Source organism: Mus pahari, chromosome X, assembly GCF_900095145.1.
Source record: "Mus pahari chromosome X, PAHARI_EIJ_v1.1, whole genome shotgun sequence".
NCBI lineage: Eukaryota > Metazoa > Chordata > Mammalia > Rodentia > Muridae > Mus > Mus pahari.
This window is the reverse complement of record NC_034613.1, coordinates 42,007,106-42,029,474: the sequence shown is the minus strand read 5'-3', so window position 1 is coordinate 42,029,474 and position 22,369 is coordinate 42,007,106. Positions and strand designations below refer to the sequence as shown.

The following is a 22,369-nucleotide window of genomic DNA, read 5'->3' as shown; positions in this document are numbered from 1 at the left end:
GGAACTAATTAGCATAGTGAATGTGGGAAGGGTTTTGTCATCATTAAGTGCTGTTTGTTTACCATCAGTATATACTATATTTGATTCTCAGAAGCCAAAGGAAGACTGTGGTATAAAATAGAAATAAAAAGTGTAGTGAGTTAGTTGACTGGGAATCTACTAGGTTGGAGCAAGGTGACACTGGAAAAAAATGTCCAGTCAGAAGAAAAGAGAGGGAGAAGGGAGGGAGGGAGTGAAGGAGAGAGGAAGAGAAACCGAGACAGTAACGGAGAGACAGACCAAATGGACCACTTGCTTGGAAACCATTTGCTTGGAAGCTCTGGAGCTATGGTAAGCAATTGCTTCCTACAAATTTGCAATCAGACCAAATGTTGCTGTAGGAAGAGATTTAAGAATCCTTCACCAAATGAGAGCATCCTTTATTTGAGACTGTGTGGCTATAAAAGTCTCTGCAAATACACTGTTCTCATCCCATCCCAGACTCTTGGCAGTTAAACCACATATATGAGGAGAAAGAAAAGTTGGAATAGGGAAATGTTGGTCGATCAGTTGTTGGTTTTTGATGGTTTCCCAATTTTTGATGTAAATTTTCCACCATAAAGAACCAACCACTTTGTATATTTAAATAAATAGAGCCCTTTCCCCAGAGAGAACAATGGCCAGCCACATTTCCATTTGGATACTGTTGTTTTGACCATGTCTCATTTGCTTATGAATGCAGGGGTGCTGGGCTCTCTGAACCACCAGTAGCAGGGTATATTGAGAAAATAACTAGACTAACACAGTTCCAAAATGGAAAGTAGACAGATGTTAAGCTTGGAAATGGGGTGCTTTAAAAACTGGCTTGTTGAACACGTTCATCTCCAAAAAGTCAGTGGAAAAGATTATTGCCTAAGATCAAATGAGTCATTGGGAAAATTAGAATCAGAAACCAGGAATCCTTATTCCTGGGCAAGAGCTCCTACATTTTGATTCAGTTTTGCTTTTCTTAAGGTCTTGTTTTGGGTCTTAATATCAAAGTGAATTGCTTTATTTATTTATTTCTTCTGAAGCACCAAGAACCAACCCTAATAATGTACACACCAAAGGAAGGTGCCATAGCTGGAGATTCCTGGTTCAGATGAAGCCCTCATCTGAAGTCATTTTCCTCAGTGGTCTAGGTACTTCGAAGTTCCCCAGACTCCAGCGAAATAGCCTCAGTCATCCATGCCCATGCAATCTACCCTAATTAAACTCAGTGGGTCACAACAAATAACCTGAGAATAAAACTGGTCATAACTTGGGCAAGGGAAATCAACAGGAGAGGGGGGAAAATCTAATAAAAATGCATTGTATGTATGTATGAGATGGTTGTGGAAGAAAAGGTGGATTCCCCTTTAGAATTTCAAAATCTCAAGTACCCCCACATTCCTGTTATTCCAGTGATCGGTGTATTGCATTCATTTCTATCTTTCGCTTTCCCTGTTAACTTGATATTTTTAGATAGCTGCTGCCTTTTGAAGGTTGACCCTATCTTCTTGATCTTAGCACTGCATCCAGGTCATGGACTGGATATCCAGGGACTCCTTTGTCTTCCCAGGCCTGCCGTTTTCCCAGAATGGGGCTTGCTAAGGGCTAATGAGATTAATCTCAGCATGTCACCTGAGCCACCTCTTAGAGAAAGCAATATCAGCCAATGAGAAATGCTCTATTAAGATGTGGAACTGACATATTATTGTCTTCTTTTCATAGTTTACTTTTTAAAATTCACACTACATCCCAATCTTAGCCCCCTCCCAGTCCCACCTTTACAAATCCCTCTCCCCATTATCCCCTCCCACTCTCCTAAGGGAAGGGAAAGTGCCCCCTGGGTACCACTGCACCCTGGGACATCTACTCCCAGCAAGAATAAACACCTCCTCTCCCACTGAGAACTGACCTATTATTGACAGGCCTTGTTTTCACAACCTTTCAAAAAGCACTGGAGGCTCATGGGACAGCTGGAAAGATCCCTAAGTGATAGCCTTTGGGGAGGGCTTTTAAGCAGAAGAGACCATACATTTATAGTGTTCCTTCTAATCAGAAAGCAGTTTCTTCTACTACAAATGTTGACTGTGATGCCATTGGGTATGTTCTCCATACATAAAGAAAAGAATAAATAAAACCAGGAGAAATACTTTCACATATGGTATATTTCTGGAGAATCCTGATTTCAAGCAGATGGCCCACAAAATATTCCATAGGACTGCAGACTTTGCAAAAAGGAAGGATTTTGTTTGTTTGTTTTATCCACTGTTATATCCTATAGAAATTCCTGGCACATGTTGGATAATAAATGTAGTTTGAATGACTCTTCATGATTAAAGGATCTTTTTAAAGGATTTCATTTGAGAACCATTCCAAAGGGAGAGTGTATGTACAGTTGTGTAAAGTAAGTTTTAAAATTAATTCCTTTTCTTCTAATCAGCTTCTCTCTCTCTCTCTCTCTCTCTCTCTCTCTCTCTCTCTCTCTCTCTCTCTTTCTCTCTCTCTCATTTATTTTTACCTTTTCCCCATGGCTTTGACTCACCTGCAATGGCTGTCCACGCTTCTGATTGATGTCCCTGTAACATCTTCATGGCTCATCACTGAATACTGTACCTCTGGCCATCCGGACACTCAGGTAAGGCAATGAACTTTTTAAAAATCTTCTCAGTGCAATCACTGGGAGATGCTGACAAGAAACAGGGAAGTTTTCCTAGAAATAAAAAGAGATACTCCCGAGAGATAGCACCTCCCTGATTGAAGTTAAATTTAACCCAGCCCTAATACAAATCAATAGATCATTACATTGTTTGTGGATTTCCATTCGGAGAGTATAATAAAAATTATGGTTTTAGAAACTACTTTATATTTTACTTTGGAAATTCCTGGACCTAAAACAAAATCAATACATGGTATCATATTTTCATTTTAAAAGTGTTCTCTTATTTCTGTTTTTGACTGGCTTTTCATTTGTTTGTATTTTCATCTAAAATATCTATTTTCTTTTGTTCACCAGGGCAAGTGTGGTGCAAGGGCTTCTGGGCTGTCTTCATTGTATGAGGATGTTATGTCATGGGGGCAGATTATTATGCTCTGAATTTCTTCTCTGTTGTGGTTGGAGTGAAAGATAAATACATTGGGCTTGGAATAGCAAATCAATTCATGGGGGTATCTTGTTGAAAGATTTAGTGTCAGAACTCACCAGGTATATCATGTTGGTTTCTCAGAACACTTGTTTTCCCACAAGTCTTAACAACCGAGAAGCAGGAAAGTGAGGTATAACTACACCAAGGACTTGAGAATTTTAGAAAGTAGTATACTGTTCCCCAAGTGATGATGCAAGCAAGGCTCTGCTGCTGGCTATGCTACTTAAAGATACTTAACTCACCCTAGAAGCCTGAACATAGTTTTGATGTAATGAGACACTTCTCCCATAACAACGTGCAGGCCCATATAACATTTTTTTTTTGTATGCACAAGGAAGTGCACAAAATGGTAGTGCCCCTTGTTGGGGTGTAATAAAAATCAGAAAGCTAACTGAGTCTCACACTGATCTGGCACATCTTCAGAGACAGAAAGCTCCTCAGATGAGACATTAACCAAGGTGGCCCAGTGGTCAAGGAGCTTGCAATCAAGTCTAAGGGCCTGAACTCAATCCCATACTCCAACATGGTACAAGGAGAGGACCAACTTTTGCAAATTGTCCTCTGGCTGCTATATACATATCATGGCTGTTCTCTGACTGCTATGCACATATTATGGCACAAACACATGCATGTACACACACACACACACACACATACACACACACACACACACACACACACACACCCCTAAACACTCAAATGAGAAAGAACTAAAAGTTCACACATCAGTAGATTTACTGTTTTGTGACTCCAAAGATCTGTGTTATGAGAAAGATCTAAGCAAGTTTTATAAATGGAGAGATATATTGTTTACTTACTTTGATGGATATCTTGTGTTTGGGTGCCAGACACTACAGTAATGAATTATTTATCACTCTGTCTGTGTGTGTGTGTGTGTGTGTGTGTGTATGTGTGTGTGCGCGCGCGCGCGCATGCACACGTGCGCGCACACATGCGTACTTTAAATTTCCATCTCATTGAAGAGTGTAAACAAAGTCTAAAGTTCTTTTCATTTCTTTTGTATGTGTTCAGACATTCCCAAAGATGTGAAAAATCTCCTGTAAGTTCTTTCATTGAAGCATTTTCATTTCATTCATGCTCCAGGGTTAGGCTTGGTCTGGGTTTGGGTTTCCTAGTTTTTCCTCTTTGCTGAGTTTGCCACTGTCCCTTAAGAAAGAGAATGGAGTTAATCTTTGTGGTAAATGCATCATTCCCTACCCTCAGCAATCCAGAGGTTGGCTCTCAATGCTGCCCTTCTCCTTTTAGCCTTGTGATTTAAAATGTCCCCACTTATTATAGGTGAGCTAATGGGAATCCAAATGGGAAAGCCACCCATGAATTATTTCCTTTCAGTTTAGGAAACGATAAAAATACAACTTTTTTTCTTGACAAGCTCTTGCTACTGGTTTTACTGTTCCTTTAACAGGTGGAGGATTTTTCAGATTCTAGATGCAACAAGGTAAGCAACAATGCATTTTTAGTTTAATAAATCCCAAGGAAGCAAAATAAGAAAAAAAAAAGAAACAGAAGAAAAAGAATAAAGAAAAGTAGACTCTGCAATAACCTGCCAGTTTAATTGAGATACAAAATAGTTCATTTTTCTCATAGATACTTGGCTTATTTGAGTTGAAAGCAACATGGAGTCTAATGGCAGAACTCATTTGGAAGTGAGATGAAGGTTTAGCTTGCCCCACTCTAGAGAGTTAGCTGAAACTGGATGGCACAGTGCACTGTATGGGTAAGAAGATCCCTAGCATCAACAAAGTCCTTCGGTGCTTCAGGCACGTTGTCTGCTCCTAGGGTGGGTGGTGGTATATAGAACAATTGGATCAACATTTCCTTAACAGGAGATCAGTTCTGGCCATGTCTTTCTTTTTAAATATGCAAGTCTGTGGACTTGCAAGGTGGAGTGACCCGCATAGTCAGTAGGCCTTTATTTGTCACATGAATGGTGCTGGAGCACAAATTTCACCAAACATAAAAATGTTACATTCTACGCGCTAAAAGAAACATTGAAAATGTTCCAAGAAAGCACCCACTGTTGCCATGGGCTGTGTCATATTGTCACCAGTGCTGGAGAGGCTAATGAGATTTTTTTTAAATGTCATGCTCCATTATTATGGCATATTTTCTTCTAAATTGGTGATGTTCACCAGTTTTGTATTTGACTTATTGTGTGTGTGTGTGTGTGTGTGTGTGTGTGTGTGTGTGTGTGATATTTTTTTGGTCCAGAAATATTTACCAATGCCTGTTTTCTCTTCCTACATATCTATGCCTCTGCATCACCAAATAAACCCGAGAGTAGAAAGATGATGAGTTTAGCATTCCTCCACTAGGTCAGGCTCTTACAAAAATAGATTATATGGGGTCACTGTAAGATGCACAATTTAGTTTTCAGGAGCTGAGATGCCATATTCATCCTCAGATCTTTCAGACTATCTGACAACTGAGAAAAATCACTGTTTAATGTTCTAGTCCATTTGTAATGCATTAAAATACATGGTATAGACAGATAGCAACACTTAGAAACACATTGCTATGGGAGGGTATTTTTAAAGATCATAGTTTGGATACATGTCTTTGTGGCAAGAATATTACAAGTTGTTACTGTCTAGAGCAGTGACTTTGAGCATGTCCCATTTCCACTATGAGCTTTGATTTACTCTGGTGTGAATAAAATTGGGTGGGCGATTATTATCAGAATGGTCAATAAAAAAGAGATTATTTTCCCTATAATTGCTTTTATAGAAGTGTTGATAGTTTTTATTTCCTTTCTTCTTTAAAAGTTACATGGTAACACCATTCTGACATACTGTTATTTTTATTATGGTGCTGCTCAGTTGGAGCAGGAGTTGCCAGGGCAACCTTATACAGTCTTAGAAAGAAAAGAGGGGTGCAGGTGGTGAGGTGGGAAAGAAACAGCTATGGTAAATATTGATGGGACCATTTCTGGTGAACGGAATGAATGATTATGAAAACCACTTGCAGGGCTTGCATATTTTTCAACCACTGGTAAAATAATAAAGCCATGATTCATTTGGTAATCCTCATTGTATATGCAGTTTCATAAATGTACAAAAATTATGATTATCTCTGCCTCATAATTAAAAATTTGCCTAAGTGCTTGCTATTATTTAGCTGTCTGAATGGATTTTTGTAATCCAGAGGAAGAAGCAAACAATCAGAGCAAACCACCCCAAATGCCTAGTATTACTGCTACACACATGCACAATTAGAAGCGATCCTAATTGCTTTAGACCAGAACTTCATTTGGTTTTCTATAGACAGCAAAACATTAATTGCTTGAGTTTTTGTCCGGCATTCCCTCACACCCTGCCTCACACCCTGCCTCTCGTTTTTTTTTTTTTTTTTTTTTTTTTTTTTTTTTTTTTTTTTTCCTGGTAGGCGATTGGATCTTCGTTGGGTCAGAAGCAAATGAGTTGGTTGGATTTCTAGTATATCATTCGATGTCTGAGTTTCCAAGCTTCGATTTGAATTCACAATCAATGTCTTTAACAGCCATGGGGTTATTTTTATACCATTTTAAGGAATAATAGGAAGCTGACATGCCAACCAGTTCTGCTGCTGAACTTCCATTCTCCTTGAAACCCTTTGTCTTTGACATTATTGGTGTATTCTTGTATGCAAGAATTGTCAAAAGTCAGTCAAAAGTCAAGGCTAGAAGAGGCCTTTTAAGAGCATGCTACCCAATTTCCCTCAGTTAACTGAATGCCTTTGATTATTACTAATTTGGATCTTAAAAACAACCACCTAATCAATGATGCCACACTTTCATAACAATTCAAACCATTGAGATTTATTTTAGCAAGTACAGGTCATTTTCCAGTCTTATGGATTTTAGGTTTTTTTTTTTAATTTAATAAGAACCCCAAATAGAATTATTTAAACAGGTCCTCATAAGGTTTTACTAAACGAAGCTTGAAAGTTGATGCACATATGTGAAAGAAGATACTCAATTCAAAGAACCCGATTGATACCAAGAGACAATTCATCAGTTTCAACTCCCTTCACCCTCAAGCATAACTATCTAACATGAGTGTGGATGTGATAATCTCGGTGCGATAACCTGGCAGCAGGAACTTTTAGCTTCAAAGAGAGCTCTGGTCCTATCCTAGCACTACCAGTTCTTGTGACCTTAGGTAATTTGTTTACCATTTGTTGGCTCTGGATTCTCTCAAATGCAAAAGTGTAGTAACTTTTTAGAGTTCTCACAGCAATGAAAGTGAAATCATGCTCCGGAATGCTATGCATTGATTCCAGCACCTGGGGAAGAGTGTGCAACAGTGGTTCACTTCATTGTGTGGGATAGTCAGTACCATTCTCATTTTACTTATGTTTAATCATCTGGTGCTTTAAGATCCTCACTGGTGTATCTTGCATACTTTCATGTGTGTCTGGCCGCATACAATCCACAAGAACCACAATGGGAAGACTACTTATTTCAAAAGTTACCTGTGACCACCATTTGTCACAATCTTGTGTTTACTTCTTGGCTTCAGTCTTCTGGACATCTGAAGACTCTGGTACTTGACCATATTATCTTTCGCTTAAAAGTGAGCACCACTTATCTTAGTGTTTTCACAGCATCTATTAGGCTTTCTTTGTTGGGATCTCTAGTACACACACACACACACACACACACACACACACACACACATTATACACTAGTGCTTTGCATAAGCATTTATTACGCATATACATGTGCACACGTTTGGTCCCCTTTACATGGAGCAACTTCTGAGTTCCTGTCATTGATCTGCATCTTCTTTCATGCTATGTTGGCTCCCTGGATAATTTCATTGCTTCACGTAGTTACACCTTTAACCCCTCCCTACACTAATGATTCCCAAACTGACCTCACCAGTCCTTAATTCATTCTGGAGCTCTGAGCTAACTTCAATTTCCAAATGCCTGCTGAGAATCTCCAGGGCAGGATATCCTATGAGGCTGAAAGTGTAGTCTGGCTTTTGTCATCCCCTTAGGAGAACAGATGGACGCTTCAGAAGTATTAGGGATTGAAAACAAGGAACAAAGGTGGGCTATTAACCTAAGCAGAAGTAAAAGAGACTCAAACTGGGCTTTCAGCTCTCATGATAGGCGAACTGAGTCTCTGTTTTCTTGTGATCTGGAGATGTCAGTACCAATTGGGTCTTTGAAAGCTATGTGCTTTCTGGGGGAAAGGGAACAGCTTTCTTGATATAAATTGAGTTCATTTTTAAGGTGTTGGATGATTGGCGTGTTTGGAGGGAATGCTAATTAAAATCATCTTTCTTGGGAAACAAATGGTTATTATTTCAGTGATTTGTCAAACAGAGGAATGACCATATGGGAATTTTGAGAGTACTCATGTGCACAGGCATACTCATATGCTGAGATATTGTGAATATAATTGTTGCTAGGCAAGGTCTTAAATTGTAGCCGATGCTTGCCTGAAACACTCACTTATGTAGCCCCAAGCCAATCCAGAATTTGCAGCAAGCTTTGTGGCTCAGGCTCCAGAGTTCTGGGATTGTAAGCATAAAGTATTATGCCAAGCTGAAAAAAATTCTTTCAAGTGGGATAAAGAAATTCTTCATTGATTCTGTAAACATTTACTAAATATGCCAGGATCTCTGTGGAGAAATGAGACTGTGAATACTGGACCTATTAAGTCTCTGCCTGTAGATTCCTGATCCATTTTCCTCCAGTTATTGCAAATACAAGGAGACTATAACTTTGTTGACAGTCTTAATGATGAGAGGAACTTAAGGGAAATAAGACAGATTCGAAGTGGGGAAAGGATGTGCATAAATTCGAATTACAATTGATTGCTTCCTTTAAATTTAGTAAATATTGAGTTGCTTTGGGCTTTTACATTCCAAGTGGGCTCATCAGTGTTTCAGGCCAGATGAATGATTGTGTCTAACCTTAAATTTTAATTAGAGTAAGGGGATAGACAAATCTTGGTTAATGTGTGTGCTTTCGTATGGAGACCGGGCTATAAACAAACTCCTCCCATGGAAACTATGGTCTCAGCACTGATATCCTTAGCAGAGAACAATCTCTCTCTCTTTTTTTTTAGAAGGGTGACCCTACTCTCCAGCCTCAGGGCACTTCCTGTCTTATGGTACATGAAGACCAGATTAGCTGGCAAATACATTGAGATCCTTGCCCTCATGCTTGTACCTTACTTCCTTTTCGAGCTCTGAGATGGCTATTGGGTTTGTAGGTCTTAATCCAATATTCTTGTCCTAGCTTTACATGCCAATGTCTATTTTATGTCCTTTCTCAGATCCCAATGTCTGGTTCCTTATTGAACTATTACACCTTAGGGAGGTCCTGTATATCCCAGTGCTCCTGCCTCTGCCTCATTCCACCATGCTCTCCAGTTACTACATGCCATAGCAACTCTAATATTAACATTATGTACACATTCCTAGTACTCTTATTTCCTTTGCCTTGAAGGATTTAGAGACACTGATTAATCAGTAAAAACCAATCCTTGAATTTAGCCTGTAACTTCTCACACATCTGACCAACCCAGTCTAACTTCTTAGATCTTTTTCAGATTTGTTCACTCATGCATATGCATCAAACACTTCACATGGTCTGAGATAAGCAAGCTCACTCTGTGTCCCTATGTTTCTTAAGGAATACATATATACGTGGAAGTAGGTGTTGGAGGCAATTAAGGCTGAAGTACAGGAACATGATAGTCCTAGAGAGTGGCCAGTGCCATGAAGGAAATTGAAATTGGATAGAGAATGATCAGATGGATCGGGGGTGGAGAGGGAGATTAAATTTGCTCTTTGCTTTTGTTATGTTTTGTGGACTTTACACTTTGGAGCCTTTCATTTCCTCTGCCTCATGCTTTCCTGGCATCAGTACCAATTCTCATTTCCTGTTTCTGCCCACTCTATTGTTAGCAGCAGAGCATATCCCCTTAGTTCTCAAGCATAGCACAGTACAGTCAGTCCCTTGTCACATGTCTGTTCCACACTTTCCTTGTCCTTTTCAGCATTAGAATTTGGCCATATCCCCCCCCCCTTTGCCTGTTATAGAATGTGAATGATCCTTCTAGTCTCTTAGTGATACTTTTTCTGATCATTTTGAATATCTTTGTTATTCAGGGCATACTACCTGTTAAAAGAAAGACATACACATTTGATTTTGCCTGTTTATGTTTGTACCAGGATATTGTTATGTAGTCCAGGCTATGTTCTTGAACTTGAGGATCTTCCTCCTTACATCTCCCAAGGACTGAGATTACAAAGATATGCTGACATGCCTAGCCTTGGCTTTGGCTGTTTCTGAAGTGGGAAGAACCCAAGCTGGGAACTGGAAAACCTGAACTCTGCATACTGCTTCTTCCCTCTCTGCTCATTTCTTCATCAATAAAACCAATGTTCCAAGCACATGACCCCAAAGGGTCTTTATAACTCTAAAGTAGTACAATTAGTTGCTTCCAGAGATATGGGCCAAGTCTCTTTCTACCATTCTGTTTAATTTTGGAAAGTGGATATGTAGGGACCAATTTTCCAGTGTATCAGAACTGCTTAGATTAAACATACACTTTCCAGCAAAAGCCAGCTTTACAGTTCTTATAAATGTCACAGGAAGTTAAAACACTGCTTCTAGTCCTAACCTCTGCCAGCTAGGGTGATAATTCAGCGCCATGCAGTTGTCAATGTCTTTTATAATGAGTATCTGAAAACCCAGTATCTTTCCCAGCTTGCCCATAGGGCATCTTCAAAAAGAACCAAACACCATGGAAATAAAGAACTGCACTGGAAGCGGGCTCCCAAATGACATAGTATGGGTGTTGCTGACCAGCCAAGAAAGGCATGCTAATCTTAGAAGGCCTCTCAGAATTCATGTAGCAGCCTTCATGTCAATTGTCTTGGCACTCAATCCAAATCTAGTTAGGTTCTAAGGTAAGAATTAGAAAGCTCGCCTTCTGACTTCCCTGAAATCTCACAACAATAACTTATCTATGTACACGCAATTAATTAGATGCTAGAAAGGAACCCAGCTCAAGTGAATCCTGTCTTGTAACTTGACACGTAGTTAACTATGTCTGCTTCTTGTGCTTTCTTGTTTGATTGCCTGTGGTGTGTGGTGTGTGGTGGTGAGTGTGTGTGTGTGTGTGTGTGTGTGTGTGTGTGTGTGTGTGTGTGTGTTGCATAGGAGCTATTGTACATATATAGACTGGAGAAGATAAACTCACAAGTTAGAAATTACTACTTAATTTTTGTTCCTTTTCTACATTTGAATTCCTATTGTATAAATAGCCCTTATTTGTCTTAGAATTGCATGTAGCCCCCGACCCCCACAAAGGTAGCACCATGAGCTTCCTGTTTTATCCACTCCATTGGCTCGCTGCCCACTGTGTCCTGCTGTTCCCTATATGTTCCAGTCTTGCATCATCAACTGGACACTAATATTGTAAGAGGACTTCTTCAAGGCCTTGTGTGGTTTGAAAACCTTTGGACTTTTTTAGTTCAGTTGGTGTGGATGCTAGATGTCATCTGTAAAGGCTGGTTCATGGCACTTCCTTCTTTCTTCTTGGGACTTCTATAAGTTCCAGTTTGATATCTGCTGCCCATGGGGCACAAGTTAACTTCTCTTTTCTGGAAGATCTTATTCATTTGTTGGGAAACCTACAAGAAGATCATTCTACATGTGCAGCCCTGGAATATCACTCATACTAAACTGGCAAAATGTGTCTTTAAAATGGCCTTTACTGGTTGTTTTGATATTAAAATGAAGAGGCATATGAGTCTAAATGAGGAGATTATGCATAGTCTTCTTCTTGTTTCTTCATATGAATTGACTTGACAATGTCCTCGATGATGCACGGGGAAGGAATAAAAAGTACAGGGAAGGCATGACCAGTGTGGAGTTCTCTAGGCAGAAGCCATTTTAGGACTCATGCCTTTCAAACAATAGCCTGCTTTTGAATTTGTGCAGGAGAATGTGGTCTTGCTGGTGTATTTTTGATTTGATCCCCTTCTAGAAATAATGGGCATTAGCTTCTTGTCACATAAACAGAGAAAGCTTGAGAAATTAAAAAAGGACAAAATAAACAGAGTCAGAAATAATTAGGTGTAATTGTAAAGATGCTGGAATCTTATAAGAAATGAAATAGAGTCAGAGGATTTGAGGAGTTTAAGGCTCTCTGAAAACCAAAAGATGTATTGCTGAAGAGCCATGTAATTCAGTACTCCCACTCATAGAATGCCACGCAAAGCCACGCACCAGGGGAGTTAAGCCTCATTTACTCATTTCTATATGAGCGGCTTCAGTGTCTCCTTTACAGTGCTCATAAAATATTTGTAAGTAAAATAATATTCTTGGAGCTGATTTTAAATTCAGCCCATGTAAACTATGGCTTACTTTGCATACCTGAATTGCATGTGTAATTCAAGTGCACAATGAAAGCTGAATGGCTCAGGGTTGGTCCTGCTTCTCAGCTTTGAGACTGAAGAGAAACAGATGACAGCTTTTGATAGATGTGGGGAAACCAAGCAGGGCTCCACAACTTGGTGATTACCCAATAGTATGACTGTGGATTATGTATTTTTAGTGCCATACACACTAGACAAACTTCTTGATATGCTCTTCCATATTTTTAAAGATTTCTTCTTTTTCTCCTCCTCCCCTCCTTCTTTTTCTCCTCCTCCTCCTCCTCCTCTTCCTCCTCCTCCTTCTCCTCCTCCTCCTGTCTCTCTGTTTCTGTGGTGTGTGTTTGTATGTGCACGTGTGTGTGTGTGTGTGTGTGTGTGTGTGTGTGTGACAGAGAGAGAGAGAGAGAGAGAGAGAGAGAGAGAGAGAGAGAGAGAGAGAGAGAGAGAGAGAGAGAGAGAGAGAGAGCCACGTGGATGCAGGTACCTGCAGCAGCCAGAAGAGGGTGGGGGTATTAGATTCTCTGGATCTGGAGTTACAAACAGTTGTAAGCCACACGACTTCACGGCTTGGGTGCTGGAAATTGAATTTCCACCACTGCACTCTTAGCTGCTGACCTACCTCTCCAGTCCCTACTTCGATATTTTTAAAGTCAGTAAAATGAGTCAAACAGTATTGTTACTTGGTAAACTTGTAGATGTCCATAACTACCAGCAACACTATTTCCATTCCTCTCAATCTTTCTGCTTCTGGTCGACCCTTGTCATTATTGACAAACGCACTTTAACTACAATGTTCGTATGTAAAATCAACATAGAGATGTTTCAAACTATGTGGTACATTTGGTAACAAATACAATTTGATAATGACAGCTTTAAATTTAGTCCTTTTTATTTCACTAGATACAATAAAGTAAAATTTCACTTATGCTGTTTTCCATCAAGTAAATGTAGGATGTTAGCATAGCACTTTAAAGAGGTCTTCAGGAAGAGACTTTATAAGCAAGGATAATGAGTCAGAGGTGAATAGTCTATTGAGTTCTTTTCCTTGGCTAATGTAAATAGTCTCTACCACCTTCTTTTAGTTGTTCCATTTCTTCTAGAACCACCCTCAAGAAAATATAGTTAGTAAAGTTGGTTTTGCAAAATGAGAAGAAACCAACAATAGAAATGTAATTATATCTTTGTATGATTTTTGCTCCTTGATTTTGTAAGCACTGACCTGATCGATCAACAGGTGTTTTATTGAGCAACTACTTCCTCTGCAATGAGCTGGGCCAGGCACAATGCCTCTGAGGGGACAGAGAGATAATGCCATTATTTAACATATAGTAGAACTGGGAAGAAAAGAGCAATAGTGTGGTAAACACTAATATATGTCTGTTAATACAAAAGTATATGATTTGGTTTTGTTTTTTGTTTTTTGTTTTTTTTTTCCTGTTTTGAAGCATTAGTTCTACTGCTGAGCAAAAGAACAAATTCACTGCCTGTTAGCCTTAAGACTCTTAATGGGTACTAAACAGAGAATTAAGGTAACATTGTCTTCTGGGAGCTTATAATCTAAAGCAGACAGCACATAGAAATGATATGTATCACAGCTGTATATGTATATATACATATACATATGTATATTTATCTCATTTCACATCTCATATAAATCCAAGGGAACCAGGAAGTAGTAGTGAGTCCTGTTCTACAGGAATGGCAAAACCTTCTGTGGAGTGTTCTCTTTCTTTTGGTGATTCTTCAAGTTGACTATTATAAGCAGTGTATTATGGTGCTGCTTTAGAAAATGAGGACGAGAAAGTAAGCAATATCCTTTTCCCTTTCTTCCTCTTTTTCTCACTGTCAACAAATTACATTGGAAGATATAGATGAAATTAAAATTGGATTTGTGATTTGCCATGGGGAAATATGTGCAGGGTTTCAAATACTCTAAGGTCAGGGTCAACCAGGGAGTAGATGAAGAATCATAAAAATTAAATTAAGAAACTACCCCTGAGATATTTTGTAGTAATCCCAGAGGAGAATGCAACATCTGTGGAGTAATAAAGGTGACATCTTTAGCAAAAAGAGATTTTAGCAAAACAAGACCAAGCCTTGAAGGTGAGGCTCTTCTAAGTTTTCCTATGTAATAAGGATGAGGTCACTTATGAACAGCCTACTGTGCCATGCTAAGAGGTCTGTACATGAGAACAGCGGTAGAGATGAAGATAAAGACAGGTAGACAGGAAGACCAGGAGGCTGGAACAAATCATGGACAAAAGCTAAGAACTCATAACTAGCCAGCCTAGATTATAGGTCAAGTCTTGTCCATAAATTCAGAGAGCTTTGTCAGGTCACTTTTCTCCACACCTCAGTTTCTCCATCTACAAAATGAGGGGATATGCCAGAAAATGACATCAGAATCTACAGATCCTCTTGTGAGTGCTACATAAAAAGAATCAGTAGGGAGATAAATATACATAGACAGCTTTGGAGACAGAGACTGTATAAGTGCATAGACTAGTTTGATTTAAAAAAAAAAAAACAAAAACAAAAACAAAACGACAAGATTAAAGCCATGCCATACCAGTGAATCTTAAAGTGTTCCAACTAGAACCTTAAAACTATCTCCACTTTTGGTATTGCCCTGGTAACTGGATAACTGGTTGCCTTACACTGTACCACCATAGTTCCTAGAGGACAGGGGTGAGGCCTTCCAGCTGACTTGGTTACCTCTCCTTCCTTCCTTCCTTCCTTCCTTCCTTCCTTCCTTCCTTCCTTCCTTCCTTCCTTCCTTCCTTNAACTTGCTTGCTGTAGACTTCCTTCCTTCCTTCCTTCCTTCCTTCCTTCCTTCCTTCCTTCCTTCCTTCCTTCCTTCCTTCCTTCCTTCCTTCCTAGGCTCAGAAACATGGGTGACAAAAAGTCTGCAAATGATCTTTCATAGCCAAATGGGAGGAGGAAGAAGTCATCTGTCAATTGTACATATGATCCTTACCCTGTATTCTGCCCCACCCCGAGTAGAACTCTCCTTTAAGGAGGAGGACATAAAGGACCTGCTCTTCAAACACTTGAGGGTGTAGGAAAGCTGATGACCCTTAAGTTTATTCTCATGCAGTTTCTGTCTAGATATCCACCTTTAAAGTTCTGTGGATAATTTAAAGCACACTGTGTTTCCAAGCTTTCATAGTTAGTTTAGCACTTTTAAACTTGTGTGAATCTCATTTACAGAGTCACAGACCTGATATAATAATTAGTGCAAGCTAATGTTCCATCCAGAGAATCACTTCAGTAAGAATATAAGGATATACAGAGTGAGTGAGGCAAAGGGCGAGGCTTTTCCTATCAGTTTTAACAATCTGGTTTCTTTTGCCTTAAGTTGGCCTTGCAAGAAGTAAAATACTATGATTCTCTTGCTTTGATTGCTACAGTTTATCAAATAAATCACCCAAATAAAGCACCAAAATACCTCAACAGTTTCAGCTGAACTGATAGTTGATGGTCTGAACCTGCAAGAAGGGGTCAGGCGTTGGTCTCTCAAGAAACTGAAAAGCCCAAGAACAAAGGCCAGAATGAGTATGGTATAGAAAGAAAAGGTGACCTTTGGTTGACACATATGCAGCCTACTTGTCAACATTTGAGGATGCTTACAGTCAAGGGGTAATAGAGGATGTGAAAAGGTGCTAGTATTTATTTTCATGTGCATCTTCAGGCTCCCCTCTCCTTTGATCTCTCCAGATTGCTATTAACCAACAGAACATTACCACTGGCAAGTTTCCATGGTATCTCACACTTTTCTTTAGAACTTGGATGGCTTAAAGTATTTCCCACCTAAGCAAATGTCAACTGTGTCAACTTTTAGCTGCTCAAGTGACAATACTCAATACCTTTCATGCTGGTTTTCATAGGCTGCCTAGCCATTACCACGTTCAATCTACTCCGACTTTCATTATATGTTAGGAATCTGCCTGCCTCCTGCCAACACTATGGGTTTTAATTTCTTAGGTGGGCTTCTATAAATCTACTAGGTGGTTTTTCTAATCTGCAAATTGGACTCCTATAGTCTTAAAAAAAAAAAAGTCCAGTCTTGCTGTATAATCTAGACAGGCTTGAGACCTGTGGCAGTACTCCTGCCTTATTCTGCTAGGTTCTGGGATTATGAATGTGAGTCACACCTTCTTTAAAGTCTTCTACCTACTGATACCTCGGTGCTCATCCTTTAAAACTGTCAGCTCCCTACTGCTTGTTATGCAGTTGTTCTACACCCTACAGTGTAGGACACAGTGACTCCCTATCTCATTTAGACTATAATGCTGCACAGTCTGTTATATATCCCCAAAGATTACTAAATGTGAGCTACCCTTGATCCTGCAATCTTTCATTTACCTACTCACCCAAGTGTTAATTTTGATGATATACTACATATCATACCATTAAAGTAAACTGACTTTCCTTCTCCCAGCAGCAATCAGATGCAAGTAATTCCTTCGCTAGGGGTGGGACTCACTTCTCCTCCATGTGTGATCCAGTTTGGCTTGAGTTTGTGCCACTGTTATGCATGCTGTCAAAGTAGCTGTGAGTTCATATGTATATCTTCCACTTTGTGTCTGGGAAACACTGTTTTCTTGTAGTCATCCATCACCTCTGGCTCTTGCAACTTCTCTTTCTCTTCCACATAGATCCGAGTCTTCAGGGCAAGAGTGTGTGATGGAAATCCCAGTCTGTGCTGCTGAGCACTCCTAAGTCTCTTATTCTCTGCATGCTGACATTTGTGCATCTCTGTATTAATTGCTCACTGCTGCCTCGTGGGGCTTCTCTCCATCCTCTCTCTTCCTTGAAAACTCTTGGCCTAGATATCCAATTTATTCCTCAATAAATGTGCCATTCTGCTCATAACCACACTGTTTTTTAAAATAACATTCATTGGAGCTGGATAGTAGGAAGTCACTGATGCCCTTTAACAGAGAAGTTGCAGTCAGGCAGCACAAGAGGATGCAGGGTCTCTCTCTCTCTCTCTCTCCCTCTCCCTCTCCCTCTCCCTCTCCCTCTCCCTCTCCCTCTCCCTCTCCCTCCCCCTTCCCTTTCCTTATTTTGGTTGCTGTTTGTCTTTTGTTGTTTTAGTTGTCTGTATCCCTTACTGGACTGTGCTTCTTGTGTCTGGTATGGATGCCTCATTCAACTTAGGACATCGCTCCCTGTGCCTGGCACTCAGACAGTCTCTGTTATATGATGAGAACAAGTATCTTACTTTTAAACATTTGCTACATAAAATGCATTGTAGTTGATGTCTCAATGTTTTTCAGAGGATCTTTGCCTTCTTTATAGACTCATTCCTTGAGTCCTGGTTTATGTCACAGTGTTAAACAAGCAGGTTGGAGGTTTATATTATGTGCAGGTTAGAAGGCAAGACTGAAACCACATTTTTTATATGTGTCTTCAGAGTGTCTGCTGGTCTATTAAATGCTCAATTTTTCTTTAAAAACTCCCCACTTTAGACACTGGAAGTGTTATTTAACTTCACAAAGCTATCTTTGACATCACACAAAACTGCTTTTAACTTTATTTAGGATGAGCTATTTGAACAAGTAATTTGGAGAGTTAACACTCACTAGGGAAAGGCATAAGTAATGTGAGGTTCCCAGGAATGTCACCGAGTTTACCCTTTTCTTCATCTCCTCTTTTTTATCTGGCAACATATGCAGGAATGACAGTCTCATGTGCTGCTCCTTTCAAGTTCTGCCTACTGCAATCTCTCCCTAGCCATCAGCTACAGAAGAGCTTGGCCTTCTTTGTACCTATTTATTCTAGAACCTATTAACCTTAGTGGTAAATCCTGAGTTCCAGGAATTGTGTACAGGTGCAATGTGTACTCCTGCAATGTAGGCCCCTAAGCTAATTTCTGGGGAGTCTTTGCAATACTCTGCACCCATGACCAGCATAGGTCTTAGAACAGTTCTGCCTACAGTAACATATTTTAAGTTCTTCGTTTATCAAAGTTGATTTTGATATGTATCCTATTATGCCAGTCGAAGATGCTGTCCCACCTGCCCCAACGTTTACCAAGTTTATTGTGTGAGATCTTTACTTGAGCAGAAAAAACACAATATCACTATTTTGGCTGAGAATAAATAGCTGCTCTATGAGGAACATGCGAAGTTATTCATATCCTACAAATGAGAGTTTTTTCCTGTACTATGAATCTTACATATGTCTATGCATATACTTAACTAATATGCCCGTCAGACTCAGTCTACAAATTTGCCAAGTACTGATTGAACTGGGTATTCTGGAAGAGGGGCACATGTGAAGGTGAAACATGATCCACAACCCTTCAAAAAAAACCACAAAGCTCCCAGGGAATAGAATACAGAGATAACAGTGTAGATGGATAGTATGCTTTTAATGTGATAAAATCCGGTCTCATCAAAATGGAGCCAATTGGAAGCGACTAATAGATGTTGCCTGGGGCTGTAAAAAAGACTAGCAACAGAAAAGGCAACTGTAGGTTTTCAAAGGAAAGTGACAAGGACAAGTATGTAGGGGCTCAGAAAGCTGATGGCACAGTACTTAGAGCTCTGGAAGGCTGAGTTCTAACATGGAGGGCTGAAGATGTAGACCTGATTCAGAAGGCAATAATGAGCTATCTTATTCTGAGGAAACAAAGAGATAAGTAGCTGGGTTGTTTTCTTTTTTTTTCTAAGATGGAAGATAATCCTGGCTCAGTTGGTGATCAGAGAAGGAAAAAGGTGTCTCCTTTAGTATTTATTACCCTATTCTGCTCATAACCAACCACATTGCCCACACAAAGGGAAGAAATGTTAGTGGGGTGAACTGCAATACCATCATTCCTTTTGATGGCTGGTTCACTGTGTAATGGGGGGAGGTGAGGGAATGTGTATGTGTGGGGGGTGAAGTAAAAGCTTCTTGATTCTACCCCTCTGTAGGAGACTGTTTGTAATCATACCTAAAATTATTTCATTATTGGAACCTGTGTTTGATCTGTGATTAGGAACTGGATGTAACCGTAAATTGTTCTATAAACAACCAGCTTCCCTCATCTCCCTGACCCCAGGGAATGAACTTGAAAACAGATGCTTCTCCTGTTGTTCTTTTCTCGCATGGCTTTGAGCCAGTACTTTTGAGCCTTGCACAAGTCAGTGAGCAATGCCTAGCTAGCTTCAGGGTCTCCAGTTCCTTCACATCTGGATTGTGTTCACATCTGGATTGTGTGTGTTTTACCTTGTTAGACTAAGACAAGACACCTAGGGAGTATGAAATCATGAAAAAATATACCATTTATTAAGATGTGTGTCCAGTGGAAGGGAAGAGGTTTTACTTTAGCTAGAGCTTATGATGGAGAATAAAGAGGAAATTCTCACAGATGCTTGCCTTTTTGCATATGGTATTCTAAGTGGCTTTTAACGCAAAGGGTTTTACTAAATAGTCCAAAGGCAATCAAATGCCACAGTTCACAGAGATATATATTTTTTCCCAAGACAACTGTATGGTTGATTGACTTCTTCTTGTCCAGAACAGCAATGTACTCTTCTGCATAGTAAGTAATCACACATTCTTAGTTAGATCTAAAGTTCATGTTGCTGAGACTGTAATGTCAACTAGGGCAGGAATGTTGCCACCACACCTTACCTTGCTCCCATTATGCTTGGGGACAACCAGATGATACCAGCTTGAGGTTTGTCCTTGTCTCTTTGGTGTTATGAGGTAGCACCTAGTAAATATTCAAAAAATTTCATGATCTTCTGTTATTAGGATAGGCATCTCAAAGCATGTGGACATTATAACACAGGAGGCTTCTTAAGGATCTGCCCAAACCCTTTCATGTCACGTAAGGGCAAGGCACACAGAAATTCATTTCTCCCCCCTTTCTCTCAACTAGTCATGAGCTAAAGCAGACATACAGTCACATTTACGATCTAAGTGTTTTGTCCCATAAGATAAAGCTAGCCTGTCACCTGCTCCTCGGGAGTATCTCCAGTAAGCTAATAATAACACTTGCATGTTTATAAGTATACATTATTGCCACTCAACATAGCACCATTATATTAACTGTACCTAATATATATGCAGATGCCACTTTAAGAGTTGGTATAGCAGGTTTCACCATAGTGTGGTTCTGAGGAGGAACTCAAGTCTTCATGTGTGCTAGAGAAGTGTTCTAAGCCAGAGCTACGCCCAGGCCTTTATCATAACACCTTGATTCCTGCCAGTGTTGCCATTAGTAGTACTGGTGCCATATTAAACGCCATTGAGGTACAACCATAGTGGAATATGGATTCTCCCATTTGTTGAAAGAGAACTGAAGAAGCTTTTATGTTCTTTCTTATTTCCTTAAAACTGCACATATGTATCAGAAGTGCACCTTGCTCTTCATGGGGGTTCCCCAACATTGAAGTGGGGGGCTGTCCCTGAATCTGTTGCCTGCCTGTAAATCCTGTTACCCTAACTGAGCTGCCTTATCTGGCCTAGTCCTACAGTGACTTGATATGACTTGGTGGAGTGGGCGGTGGATAGGGAATGATGGTGAGCCAGGGGGACAACCCTTCTAAGAAGATAATAGAAGGGGGGGATGAGGGATCTCTGTAAAGGGGTAGTAGGAAGAGAGGAGTGGCTGAGAATTGGCATGTAAATAAATAAATAAATAAATTTAAAAAGTCAAAAAACTAAAAAAAAGGACATAGCAATAAAATGACACAAAAAAATAGTGAAGCCTACTATATGTAATTTTTTCCTTATTAAAACCAACCAAAGGGGAGAAAACATTGCCAATAAGAATTAACATATGCTCCATAAAGAATACTTCAGTATCAGACTAGATTTAAAGTATAATGGGCAGTTCTAGGTCAGGAATAAATGATGCCAATGGGATTTCAGATTGTCGGTTGGATTGTAAAAACACCGAAAAGAAACCGTAGTTACTGAAAGATTGCTAGGAGAAGGAAGGCAAAAGGAAGAGAGGAAGGGAAGAACTTTCTGAAGAACTAACAAAAGCAAAGTGTCTCTGCAACCCACCCTAGCAGCCCTTTGGGGGAAACAGCCAATAACTGAATATAATAACCCCAAATCTCACAGGGCATTGTTTTCTCTTTTAAAATGAGTGCCTCGAGAAACCCACGACTTTTCACCTCTTAAGGAGGTTGCCAATTTAGGGTTTTATCATCACACGTCATCAAAGTATGGCCCAGGACCAGTCTAAGTCATTGCACAGCTCCCCCAACTGCAAGTACAAGGATGCACCCCGGGCCCTCACAGTGAAGTGCACTGCCACTGAGTTATAGCCTCAGCTCCGTTGCTGGGTTTTGCTTGCTTTTCTTATGATCTATGAAGCTAAGAATAATTTGTGTATTTTCAAATGGGTAAATAAAAAACCCTGAACACTATTACATGACACTTGAAAATTATATGGCACACAAATTTGAGTGTCTGTAAATAAAGTTCTGTTGGAGCCCAGCCATGCATTAATTTGCATGGTGTCTGTGGTGTTTTTGTACTTCAGCAGTGAAGTCCTCAAATGTGAAAATATTTCCTATCTGTCCCTTCAGAGAAAATCTGTGTCAACTTCAGCTTTCAGTTGAAGTAGCTTCCTGGTTTAAAAGATTGAAATTGTTTTCTCTGGAGCCCAGCTCTTAGCTACCAGGGGCACTGAGGCACACTGACACTCTGGGCCAGTGTAACTCACTTCAATGCCTTGCTCTTTTTAACCACCATTCTTTCCGGTAGAGTTAGAAGCACAATCATAGCTCACAGTCTAATTATGAATTATATTCTATAAAGATATGTCAAATAGTTTATTGTTCTAAAATGTAATATTAACT

At 39.8% G+C, this 22,369-nt stretch overlaps 1 protein-coding gene across 4 annotated transcripts in view; it reads left to right on the top strand.

Annotated features, from left to right (window-relative positions):
* Hs6st2 (heparan sulfate 6-O-sulfotransferase 2) overlaps window positions 1–22,369 on the top strand; it is a 280,760-nt gene that overhangs the window by 199,124 nt on the left and 59,267 nt on the right. For 2 of the 4 annotated variants that reach the window (XM_021188028.1, XM_029534401.1), the window contains exon 3: window positions 4,576–4,608. The exons of the other annotated variants lie outside the window; for them this stretch is intronic. In XM_021188028.1, coding sequence (XP_021043687.1) covers window positions 4,576–4,608 — 33 coding nt within the window. The remainder of the gene's footprint in view (window positions 1–4,575; window positions 4,609–22,369) is intronic. 4 annotated transcript variants of the gene reach the window in all.